The sequence below is a fragment of the Oreochromis aureus genome, linkage group 2, assembly GCF_013358895.1.
Source record: "Oreochromis aureus strain Israel breed Guangdong linkage group 2, ZZ_aureus, whole genome shotgun sequence".
In the NCBI taxonomy this organism is placed as follows: Eukaryota; Metazoa; Chordata; class Actinopteri; order Cichliformes; family Cichlidae; genus Oreochromis; species Oreochromis aureus.
Window position 1 is genome coordinate 20586744 of NC_052943.1, and position 13159 is coordinate 20599902.

Sequence of the window (13159 nt, forward strand, 5' to 3'; positions counted from 1 at the left end):
GCTCACACATCAACATGGGCGTGCATCTCCCTCAGGTGCACCAGTGGAACCAACATGCAGTACAATAGTTCCTACATGAGAATGACCTAATGGCATATACAATATGCATAGTGCAAAACAAAATACATGAACTGAAAGTAAGGCAGTAAAACAGAGACTACTATCAGAGACAGTCTAAAAAAATGTGCTGGTCTGAGATGAAATTACCCTTCAATCAATTCTGTGGGGTGAGATTACTGGGTAAACATTTTCAATGTGAGTTGATATCACCCTGAAAATGGAATATTACTTAAATTAATACTTTAAAACAACCTTGCACTAATTTGCTGAAATGTTAAGGAAAACAAATGGGAAATGTGAGGAAAGAAAGCAATTTTTAACATAATTACTTTGATGTGTTTGGAGGATTTTTTTTTTTACTTGGGCTTCATTAAAGGCAGCACATAATAATAATAATAATAATGTAAATAAGACAGAGAAAAACAACAGACGTACACATTAGATGTGTGTGCGAATATGTACAGAACTACAACAGAACTTCAACACATAAAAGCGTATCATCTATGAGATGTAAAAATCCCGTAATGTAGATTGTTTCATACCAAGCAACGGTAAGTAGCTCTAATCCAGCCCAAAAGCTTTGACAGCTGTATAGATCTGCTGCTCCTCTGCTGCATTCACAACCTTTGTTGTACAAATATCAACTTTGATCACGGCAAAGACAACAGCAGAAAACATCTGTGTGTCCTTAATCTGGGAAATGTCCTAAATGAAAAATATTAGAAAATTAGAAAATATTAGAAAATATCAAAACTTTTAACCTTTTAATTGTTTTAAGTTCATATTTATCAGAATAATGTTAATATTAAGTACCTGTTGTGTTTTCTGATCATTACCAGGAGCTTGATGATAGTACAGAAATATAACATTTAATTAAGAATTAATTATTTATTTTTGTTTATAGCAAATGGTGAGTAAGTTCAATTACCTTTGTGATGATCACTGTTGTTTTTCTTGGTTATGTAAATGAGGACAGCAATAATAAAGAGACTTATACACATGACAGCACTGAGCAGAAAAACAACTGTACTGGCTGTCTGTGACAACACACTGCTTTCTGGAACAATAATAAAAGTGAGAAACAAAGTTAGATGTGGCTAAAAGTAAGAGATGTCACATCCTGATGAGATTAGAGTAGATATGAAATATACATTTTTATTAATTACGGGTACTTTATAAATCGGATAATATATATATATATATATGTATCTATCTATATAGATACATATATACATATATATATATATATATTATATATATAATATATGGTTATAATATATATATATATATATATATTTATGTTATCCGATTTATAAATATTATATGGATTAATTTCAGAATCATTGGAACAGATACCTTGAATATCCAGTGTAGTTCCATTTCCAAATAATATCTCCCCACATGTGGCCACAGCACAGTAGTAAGTCCCAGCATCAGAGGAGCTGACATTCTTAGAAAGTTGATAAAAACATCTTTTCTGATGGTCAGATCTTTTCTCACATCGATTCGTTCTATTTCCATCAGTGTAAATGATGTTTGGATGAGATTTATTAGATCCACTTCTGAACCAGAAAACATTATCATCTCCTGGACATGTCTTGTTCTCAGAATCAGAGAGAACTGAACACTGTAGATTTGCCGTGGTTCCTGGACGCACTGGATTTGATTCTATTGGCTGCTGTACGACAATATAGTTTGATGTCCTTTCAGTCTTTCCTGCGAAATATAAAATTTATTACAAAGACATTCTTCAAAAAAATACTCTGATACATTAAAAAGTTTGTAAAAGTTGGTCTGTTTATTACCTTTAACTAACAAATATGTTCCACTCCATTCAAGATTATGCCATGCTGTCATTCCACAATGATAAATTCCCTCATCCTCTTGGACCGTCTCCAAAATAGTCAGTTTGCTAAAATTGTTTGCATTCTTTGCAGAAAATCTTGATTTCAAAGATGCAGAATCATACACAGGTTCTGTATCTCGATATAGTGTCACAATTAATTTAAGTGTATCCCCAACACTCTGCCTGTACCAGTATACTTTACTGCTGATCTCTTTGGGTATATCACATTTTAAGGTTGCTGGTTCACCAAGCTGAACCATTTTCACTGGAACCAGAGAATCTGAGTTAAAACACAACAGCATTTTGTATTAGGTTAAAATGTTTTCAAAATATTATTATAAAAATATTATCGATAAATGCTCACAAATGTATTTGACATAAATAATCAAGTTTCAGATTTATGGACAGAATAAATTAGTACTTACCTCCTTGATGAAGAACAAGCAACATCATCCATAACACCACCATCTTGACACTGCTCCTTCTTGGGGGTTTCAGTAAGTTAAGGAGGTGAACTGAGCGTGTTGGGTTAGATCATAAAAGGAATTTGATTGGTTAACACAGAAGACACTCAAAAGTACACTCCCCGTGTACACTCCCTAATCTCATCTGTTTCTAAAGCATATTATCTTTTTATTCTCTTTGTTCACTTTTCATTTTTGATTGTCTATGTCTGGTTTAGTATGTACTGCAAAAAATGCATCAAATACCTCAAGCTCTGCCCTTTAGAGAAATGTTGAGTTTAGGGGCCATGGCATTTTGTTCTTTAGCAGTGTTGAGGCACAGGTTGAACCCATGTTGCATGATTTTGCTTCTTCAAAAACCAGAACTAATGTGTAATTTGTGATGTAAATTACATAGGAAACCATCCAGCAGCAGATTTTCCACTAAAAATAACCCACATCAACCCCATGGTAGAGCTAGAAGAAAACCAAGAATAATGGCAAGTAAAAGATTTTAGCTGTGATTGTTTTATTTCGTTAATGAAAGGTCTCACCACAAATCTTAAAATGAGAAATAATTTGTGTCATTATGATAATTATGAAATTAAGGACGTGATTTCATAACACGCTGCACCAGTGCAAAACTGGGTCTTGGTGTATAAAAAAAAAAGTACAGTCAGTATTTGCACAGTGACAAGATTCCGTGTGGAAACTTTCTTTCTCAAAGTTCCACAGCAGTTGACGGAATCAACTATGTGGGATTTCCTAACCTGGATGATTGAGCAAGACATTTAGTAATGCATTTACAGTACTGTGCAAAAGTCTTGAGCAGCAGTTCCTGTCTTTATATTTCTCTGGGAATTATAGTGCATAAAGCAAAAACAAAAAAGTTTGGACAATTCTGATGAGCTTGAACGTGAATATTTGATTTAATCAACTTTATTCTTATATTGTTTTTCTTCTTCTTTTTTGTATATTGCTTTCTTTACTTTCACACCTTTGTGGTTGCTACCTAATTTTATTGTGCAAGCAACTGTACATTGACAATAAATGTTCTAAGTCCAAGTCTTGTTCTTCAACACAGCTTAAAGTTTCTTATAATTTCCTTATATAGTCTTCATTAAGAGTTTAGCAGGTGTCTTGAAGGAAATTCCAAGCTGTTTGGATGTTTGCTGCATTTTATTTAATTCTTTGTGAAGATGATTCCACATTGCTTCATTTCACGACAATCTATGACTGTTAGTGTTCCATTTTACTGCGCTGGCAGTGTACTTGATAACAGTGTTATGCTAAAAAAATAAATGATTTCAAGGTGGTATTGCAGGGCTCATCCATATCTGACAGCCATTTTCTGCAATCATTTAATTTTCTACAAATCGTCTCCCAATATGGATGAATACCGGCTCTACTCCAAACCCGTCCCACATTCCCAAGCTCCTTACCCTATTTCTGAAGCTGACACCAGCTTTAGAAACAGGGTAACTTGAAGGTTCTTTCAGTCGGGCTTCTGCTGCAGGTGGAAGGCAACAGAAACTCCAAACTCGCCGCACTGATGACCATTTCTCTGCAGTACATTCTCAGTGTCCAGGTTGAAAAATGCAACATTAGAGGTCTGGAAATGCATAGACATAGGTTATGACACACATTTTAGTTAACAAAATATTTACTTTGCTTTTTTTTAAATGCAGTGTTTAGATGACAGTTTTTTTTAAAAAGTGGAAAATAAGAATGTTTAAATTTGTATAAGATTTATTTATTGTTTGGTTGTTTCAAAGGTCTCAGGAAGCCCCTGCAGCTGGGCAAAAGGTCTATTATTCTATATGGGCCCCTGCTCAGCCATTATGTTTTAGAATGAGATGCTGTTACATTTTATTTGAGGAGGATGAGATGGCGTGGTAGACATGAGATTGTTGTAACCTCAAGGAAGAAACTGGGAAGTGTTTTTAAAATCTGGAGTTAAATTTATTAGAAAATGCATTAAAAACGAGTGCAATAAAAATGGCCCCAGCACACATGGAGAGGAGTGGCTGTTGATTCACTGATTTCCCACTGATGTCAAGTCAAATTCTACAACGTTTCTTTGCCATTGCCATGTAAGATGACATGAGGTAACTGCTCCATTAAAAAACAGGCAGCAACAAACATCTAGACAAAAAACTTTAATGGACTCAATTTTAGTAGCTGACCTTAGAGTAAATAAACAGTAAAAAGTTTAAAACCACTTACTTCAAAACCTCTGTGTTTCCTTTTTATTCAGTCAAAAGCTCTTCTTTTATTAGTTAAATTTAATTTATAGTTCGGTATAGTATATTTAATAGTTTAAAATAATAGTTGTATTGATTTTTTAAATAATATTTGTACAATGTAGAAATATTCAAGTAAAATTACCAATAAGCCACCAGCAGATGGCAACAGAGCATTTGTCACAACTTAGTCAACATGTTGGGCCTGCAGTGACTTCAGCTCAGTCATCCTTTAAGACAGCAGCAAATAAGAGCAGTCATCATTACTGTTATACACCCATTTTACTCAATAATGAAAGCTAATGTAACAGCAGTTTTTATTGTAGTAACATGACTAATTATGGCCTTTTATCCCTATCCAGAAGATAGAAATAAAATATATTTAAAATTTAAATCTAAAATAATTTATACAATTGATCTTAATAACTTAAAACATTTATAATGAAAAAAAAAGCTAAACAAATTTATGTTCAGTTGAAAAATCAACATTGGGGGGAACTGGTCGGTTAAAACGTCTTACACATATTATGTTGTTGCTTTGAGTGAATTCTGTTGCATCATATCCATATAATATCAGCTTCCTTTTATTAACAAAAAAACAATACAGAGAGTTTTATTTTCAATCTGACTGTTTGCATTGAGTTCATTTTATGTAAAAATCATAAATAAGTAACTTAGAATAGGTAATTTATTCACAATACTTTTGCTGATGTTTCACAGGCAGTGAGTGGAAAAATCAGCAGTAATGTGGTTGCGTGTTGTGAATCCACAAGGGGTATTTTTTTCTCTCTTGCTTTCTATTTTTAGTTCCTGTGCAGGGGCTAACTTTAAACCTGTTTCCGCAAGGCAACTCAAGTTAAAGCAAATATTTTGTGCACTAGCAACTCGTAGCATATCATGTTAGCACTTGACATGTGACATGACAACTGTTCTGTAAGAATTTCCATTGCAGCAATGTGGTTTCCTTCATAATTTGTTTAGAAAAAGCAATGTACTGCTTAGACACGCAACATAGTTATGTTGTAAGCTATCTTATACACAGCGTCTACAAACATTAGTATATTAAATAACTGATTAGTGCCTATCTTGAAATTTTGAGATGCCAACAGACAGGAAGCCATTACTTGTGCAAATCGCCATCTGACATTATAGTCTCTTAGTAATAGCTAGATCTTATTCTTATCTCTGGGGTGCCAATTAGTATTTGTCAAAGCTACTAGAATGGCTAATTTGCATACAAAGCGTCATGTGGCATGTGTACTGCAAGGCCCATTTGCTATGGCATATGTGAGGGAGGTCAGTTACACGTGTTTTAACTCAAACTATAATATTTCACTAACTTTAATCTAGCAGCACATAGTGCCTATAATTTATCTGGAAGTTGAAGTGAAACACAAATTCTTAACAGAAATAACCCCGACCACCAATGAGGACATTGCAGGTTTGGTAAATGTGGCTGTTATCAGTGGCCATGACTGGAGGGTCAGAGCACCAGTGCTAAAGAGCACATTGCACACAATAGGAAAACACAGCTGGTACCTGACAACATCACATAATCAGTATCAATTTGGAGCCAATTGAATGGCTCAGAAAGGATAGCTAAACCTTTGAACACTGTAGTATTTTCCTTTTCTTAGTATGAATTGGGTTAAAGGCTTTTGCCAAAAGCATTTTGCTTATCAAAACCAAGACTCTAAAAGCAGAGTATGTTGTACATATTATGAAGCCTGTTGTGGTAAATGAACTTAACTTGAACAGTGTTTAAATATCAAAGGTTGTTCACTTTTAACCAAATTGTGGTTGGTGGGTCTGAAAATATTTTGATCCCCCTCACCCACCTCATAAGAAACCAGACAACATTCATTGTGGTTTCTAATATCTGTCTTCACTTTCTCCTCAATCACACCCAAGTTGCCTGGTGGTCTACAGACCTCTTCTGACCTTTGGTCGATTAAACTTTATATGTTATATATTTAACATCATCATATTTTAACTCTCAAAACCTGACTGAAATTATTTTTTATTTCAGTCTTTAGCACAGCTGTACTTGCGTGGAGTTTGTGATTGAAAGTAGTTCTTTTTGTACAACTCTGCATTAATGCATTAATTAAACAATGTCCAGTACAGCAGATCTGAAAACTATCAGGTTAACAGTTACAGCTAAAAATAGCTTGCGGAGGCTTGTTTTCAGTGAGCTACATATCCTGTTGATACCAAAATTCATATGCGTTCTACGTAAACAGGTTTTGGCGGGGTGTCGGAAGCGGAGAAGTAGCCAGCCACAGCCTGCATCGCACAGTTCAGCCGCCACATGTGGCTTTGCTTGTTCTCTCACAGACACTGACGTACCTATACCACAGTGCTTTGAAATGAAAGTACAAGAGCCTTGTTGATTTTGTCAAACTGTATCTGCACAGTTGCATGTGCATTGGTCATCATTAACTAGTTTACATGCATCAAGTGAGAGCAATGTTCTCCACGCATAAAAAATTCCTGTTTATGCAGCTGTCATGCAAACATTTGTGAATTCTGCAGAGTCCTGATTAAGCAACGATAAAACATATGCAAAATTTGAATGATTTCCTTTATCCGTGCAACAGGGTTGACACTCTTCAGAATTGCACCTATACACGTCATAGTCAATGGATGTTTCTCATTGTTATCTAAAGATGAGTTTTTTATTGTTTCTATGTTTTTGCATTCTGAGTTCTGTTCATACGTTTGTATTCTGCTTTCAATTAACTCATTTTCCGGTATTTATTAGATCAGCCTGCTTTGTGTTGTCTTTTTGTCAAGTCTCTCTGAGATGTTTCCAATTTTAATTACTTCTTAATTCATTTTGTAGTTAAAAGTCTCCTGTGTTTTGCATTTAATTTTACTATGTGTCTTTGTCCTTAATTAGTGTCACATATATTTCTCTGTGCATCAGAAGGATTGGAGGCAAATTGTTACTGTACAGGTGACTCACCAGCCTGCTGGTTCCTTAACTGAGTGACAGGGTTCTGTAGTTAATCACCCACTGCACCTTTTGCTTGAAGTCTTTCAATGCACATATTAAACAAATATGTAAGACTGCTTTCTTCCATTTGCACAATATCTCTAAAATAAGAAAATTTCCTGTCTCAGAGTGACACTGAAAAACTAGTTCATGCAAATATTACTTCTAGGCTGGACTACTGTAATTCATTATTATCAGGAAGTCCTAAAAACTCCCTGAAAAGCCTTCAATTAATCCAAAATGCTGCAGCAAGCGTACTGACAGGGACTAGAAAGAGAGAGCATATTTCTCCTGTTTTGGCTTCCCTTCATTGGCTCCCCATTAAATCCAGAATTGAATTCAAAATCCTGCTCCTCACATACAAGGTCTTAAATAATCAGGCCCCATCTTATCTTAATGACCTTATAGTACCATATCACCCTATTAGAGCTCTTCGCACTAGAGCACTTTGTTAGTAGACCTCTATGCATTGAATCATACTTGTTATTTATCTCTGGCTCTCTTCCACAGCATATCTTTTATCCTGCCTTACTTTTCTTACCCCAACTGGTCACAGCAGACGGCCACCCCTCCCTGAGCCCCGTTCTGCAGGAAGTTTCTTCACACTGTCCCCAAAGTGCTTGCTCATAGGGGGTCATATTCCCAACGACAACGCATCCGTGGAAGGCTTCCCCACTGTTTGAGCGGACACCTCAACGCACGGCTTGGGCTCTGGAACCTGTCTCCTGGAGAGGGGGTGGACTCTGTCTCAGAGTCTGGGTTGGGTATCCTGGTATCCCCCCTGCTTGCTGCCTGTATATTGGGGTTTCTCCCAGTCAATGAGTGGGTTTGTTCCCTGCGTCTCCGGGTCGGGGAATGGGTCCTGACTGTCGTCTGCGCTTATGCGCCTAGTGGCGGTTCAGAGTACCCAGCCTTCTTGGAGTCCCTCAGTGGGGTACTGGAGGGTGCTCCATGTGAGGACTCTGTTGTCCTACTGTGAGAAAGCTGAAGGCTCTACCTCCCATACTACTTTTAAATATCTTAGGAACCACAAGTACACCAGCAGTCTAAGAGCGAAGTGCTCTATTGGGGTGATATGATACTATAAGGTCATTAAAATAAGATAAGGGCCTGATTATTCTAAACGTTGTGTGTGAGGAGACGGATTTTTAAATTGAATTCTGGATTTAACAGGGAGCCAATGAAGAGAAGCCAGCATAGGAGAAATATGCTTTCTCTTTCTAGTCCCTGTTAGTACTCCCTTTTCACAGAGTTTTTAGAGCATCCTGATAGAAATGAATTGCAATAGTCCAGCCTTGAAGTAATAAATGCATGAACTAGTATTTCAGCATCACTCTAAGACAGAATGTGCACTTGATGTGTCCTACATATGTGTTTATTATGCACATTGAAGGACATATCCTGGTCAAAAACTACCAATAACCTCAGCTTTATCTGAATTTAAAAGCAGAAAATTAGGCGTCATCAAGATCTTTATGTCTTGAAGACATTCCTGCAGTACACTGCAGTTCAACTAATTGCTGTGTGTTATCTGGCTTCATGAATAGATGCAGTTCCACTCACCTGAAGCTGATCTGAGGCAATCAGGCTAGAGAGATTTAAACTCTATGCTGACGTTCCTTCACTGCCAGTTTGTCAACTACTCCAAGTTGGTAATCAGCTATCCATGCTCCATGTTCTCGTTGTGATGTGCTTTACTTACCATGTTTTCTTGTACCATAGCTCTCCTGGATTCTCCACGACTCTTACATTTGACTTCAGGCACTCATGGCACTGTTACATTCTATGTCCCACTGTTTCCAGCTACTCTCAAGTTCAACCAGTGCTAGATCAATAAACATTGTTAAACACTCTGCCGCCTCCGCTTTGGGTTTCTGCGTTTGGGTTCAGTTCTGGTAACAGCCTTTTCAGCCATTGTGACGTATGTTATGCCTTCAAATGATACTGAGTCTGTTAGATAGATGTGATTCAAACCCCTGCAGTGCAGAACCTTTAATATCTACAGCATGTTATAATTGCTGTAGTAAAATATTATCGTCAACAGGATGAGCACAGAGATTAATCGACTGTCACAGGTCATAAGAAGGCCATTTGTAACGTTCACAAATTCTATTCCGTTACTGTGATGAGCTCTGAAACGTGACTGAAACTCTTCAAATAAACCATCCCTCAGCAGATGATCAGTTAGCTACCCTTTCAAGAATTTTTGAGACAAGAGGAAAGGTTTGGGATTGGCCTATAACTGGCTATGACCACAGTGTCAGGTAATGACATTTAAGTAAACTTTTAACTACTGCCATATTGAAGGCCTGTAGTACATAGCTGATAAATAGAGATTGATGCAATGATCAGTGGTATGACTTCCTTTTGCAGTCTTGTGGGGATGTGGCCTAAAATACTGATCGTTTGGAGGAAGTTAACGCAGAAATTCAGAAACTCAACTGGAGAAAAAGCAAATATCCTAAAGCCTGCTCTTTCAGTCCACTCACTCTCTCTCTCACTCTGGGTAGTTTCCACATTTTAATCATCATGTTTTATTTTTACATACATTCAAAATCCATGTATTACTTATACCTGACATTTTCACACCTCAGTACATGCTTAGTTAAATAAAATAGGAATTTGAATTCCGTTGTCGTCACTGTCTGCGGGAGGCAGACTGAGTGAAGAATGAGTGGAGGACCCAAGTGCGGACACTGACGAGGAGACGGAATTAACTTTAACGAAAAATGAGCCTTTATTTGGGGCTGATACTTGAGCATACAAAAATAAAGTACACAGCCTGAGACCAAACTAAGACAACTATGAATAAACTGTGACAAGACTAGAGAGACTATGAAAGTTATGAACACTGATAATACTATGAAACATGAAGGGAAACTATGAAGTCTAAAACTAGACATGGGGGAGGGAACACAGACGACACCACACTGAACACAGGAAGATGGAGGGCTTAAATACACACACAAGGTGACCAGGGGAAGTGGAGACACATGAGGAAACAGCTGACTAGACTGAACATAATGACGCCACAGTGAAAACTAAGCACATAGAACATGGAAACAAGACTTCCAAAATAAACAGGAAACATTACGAGACGCAGACATGACAGAAATTTGACAACAAGCACCACAGAGACATGAAACATGACAGGTAGACATGAAGCAGGGAGACTTAGAACAGGGGAGAAGACGAAAAGATCTACAAAGCAAAGAACTAACACAGCAACCTAGGCATCATAGCACTTAATAAGGTAAACTAAACTGAAACTAGAACACAAGTGGAAAACAAAATACAATAAAACTCAAATGCTGGGTCACATGACCCAGTCCCGTGACAGTTGTGTGTTAACTCTTCTTTGTCTGCTGCCAGACTGAGCCAAACTATCCTGTATTAATCAAAAAGCCTAACTTTTTACTGTCCCTTTTTTATTCTTATGAAACAAGTTATGTATATTAAAAGGAGATGCCACATCCTCATATTCATCGTGTTTTTTATGTTTTGTTGCTTTGCTGGTCTAAGACAGTCAGCAGGCATATTTTTTATTGTATAATTTTGTTTTGTTCCATACAGTAATAAATAAATAAAGTGTCATAGTTTCATTATTTATGTAACCTGTAGTGTCTCATGTCTCATTTCCTGAGATTAGAGGACTACCATTCTGCTCTGAAGTGGTAAGGCCCACCAACCAGCATGCTTACAGTGAACTTTAATCATCAAAGCATGAGTTTAGCTAATTGATCTCCTTTTGCTCCAAAGAAGAACTTTAATATCACACGCCACGTTTATTTCTCACTCTTTATTTCAGTTTCATTCAAAGTTTCATCTTGTATGTATTTCAGCCATAAAGCAATTGATTTGCACTATGGAAATATTTTAGTCAATATGTGGTGCAGGTTTTGAATTATCCCAAAAGTTTATAAATTAAAATCACACTAACATCCACACATAGCTTGAAAGGGTAAAAAGGAACAAACTTTATTCATTTCATATACAAAAGCTAAGTTACAAGAGTTAAAACTGGATTCTTGAAAATAATGAAATTATACAAAAAACCACCCGAAACCTAACAAAACCAAAGACAAACACCACACCGAAAAGTTTTTTTCAGTGTTTTACTTCATTACATATTTGTTTTTGAGTGGGAGTCCAGTAGCGTCAGTAACCTCAGTAGACAGCTGCACTGACAACAAAGTCTCAAAGCACTCAGTATTATACAAAATTTAATCCAATGATTCATGTTCTTGGACAAGAGTTGGCAGTTAAACTCAGTCATGTAAATAATGAACTGCTTTAATATTAAGCTTTGCTTTATTTGAGTGGATTTAGAAAAAAAAATAAAACAAAAGCTACTTAGAGAAAGATAATAACATGTTATGTATGAGACCGAAGTTATTTCTTGAGACCGAAGTTAATGGTTAGCTTACTGAATGTATGAAAAAATTACAGTTACATGGATTGCCATGAGACAACGCCAGCATAGAGGGAAATAAAATGTAGGTTTGCTATAATGTTATACTTTCTTTGCACAATTGATAGCAAGATTATTAATTCATGCATATAAGGGACAAAAAAAGTTGGGCTGGGCTGTGTGACTGAGACAGAGAGTTGCAGGAAGCAAACAGCCGCACTGCAGATAAAAGTTGAGAAAAGTGCCAATAAGTTTTGCTTACACGCATTCTGATCCAAAAACAAAAGTAAAGCATTATAGATCTATTGTACTGCTTTGCTCAATGAGAGGAGTGCTGATTTTTTTTATTACAGATAGACAACTCAGGCTTTGCTGTTGTTTCAGATGCTCAAACAAAACATGTAAAAAATGACTAAAACAAAGTTAATCTTTTTAGGGAACAAACCTTCTAATAGGGTATTTACATCTTAGATGTGTGCAGTATTGTAGCTACATCCGAAAGCAACTATCCAGTTGAGTTTGTCAATCATAGTGAATGCAAAGAGGATCTGCTGTTGGGCAATGACCAACCTAACTTTGTTTGATTGATCATTATTTATTTAGTTGTGGCTCTCTGCTTTTTTTAAGTCTGGATACTAAATTTAAATCCAAAATCTGTAATGTGGGTATAAGGATGGTTTTGCTTGCATGGTTGGTATGTAAATATGGAAAGTGTAAGGTCAACTTCAGGGTGTGAGATGAGGTATAAGACGAAGGGGGGAAAAAACTGTCAGTTGTTGTTCATTGGTGTTTGAGGGTGTGAGGATAATCATAGTCTCCTAAATCTTTGTTTAAATGATTGGTAAAACTATCTGCTCAAACTTTATTGTGGTTATCCTATGTGGATTGTACATCATAAACAAACTAAAACACAATTTTGTTTTGAATACAACTGCTTCCATGTACATATAATTCAGGTTTTCAAATACAGATTATGTTACTGTTCCTGGAGAATTATCTTTGAAAACAAACAGTACAGCCTAGATTCACTGTAAAGGGCTTGTAAAATATTACAGGAAGTGCATTTTCTGTGTTTCAGCCAATCACTGCGATTTCCACTTTCTGAACCTTGATCATCTTGTGTCTAAATCTTCTTTTGAGTGGGAAGACATCAGTTGT

At 36.4% G+C, this 13159-nt stretch overlaps 1 protein-coding gene across 1 annotated transcript; it reads right to left on the reverse strand.

Annotated features, from left to right (window-relative positions):
* Nucleotides 1-621: 621 nt before the first annotated feature.
* LOC116314826 (signal-regulatory protein beta-2-like) lies at nt 622-2416 on the reverse strand. The gene is made up of 6 exons (XM_039598125.1): nt 2332-2416; nt 1866-2186; nt 1417-1776; nt 989-1117; nt 874-902; nt 622-765 (listed from the first exon to the last, which is right to left on the reverse strand). Exons 1-6 carry the CDS (start codon nt 2372-2374, stop codon nt 622-624), a joined length of 1026 nt encoding a protein of 341 aa, XP_039454059.1. The 5' UTR covers nt 2375-2416.
* Between the last annotated feature and the right edge of the window lie 10743 nt (nt 2417-13159).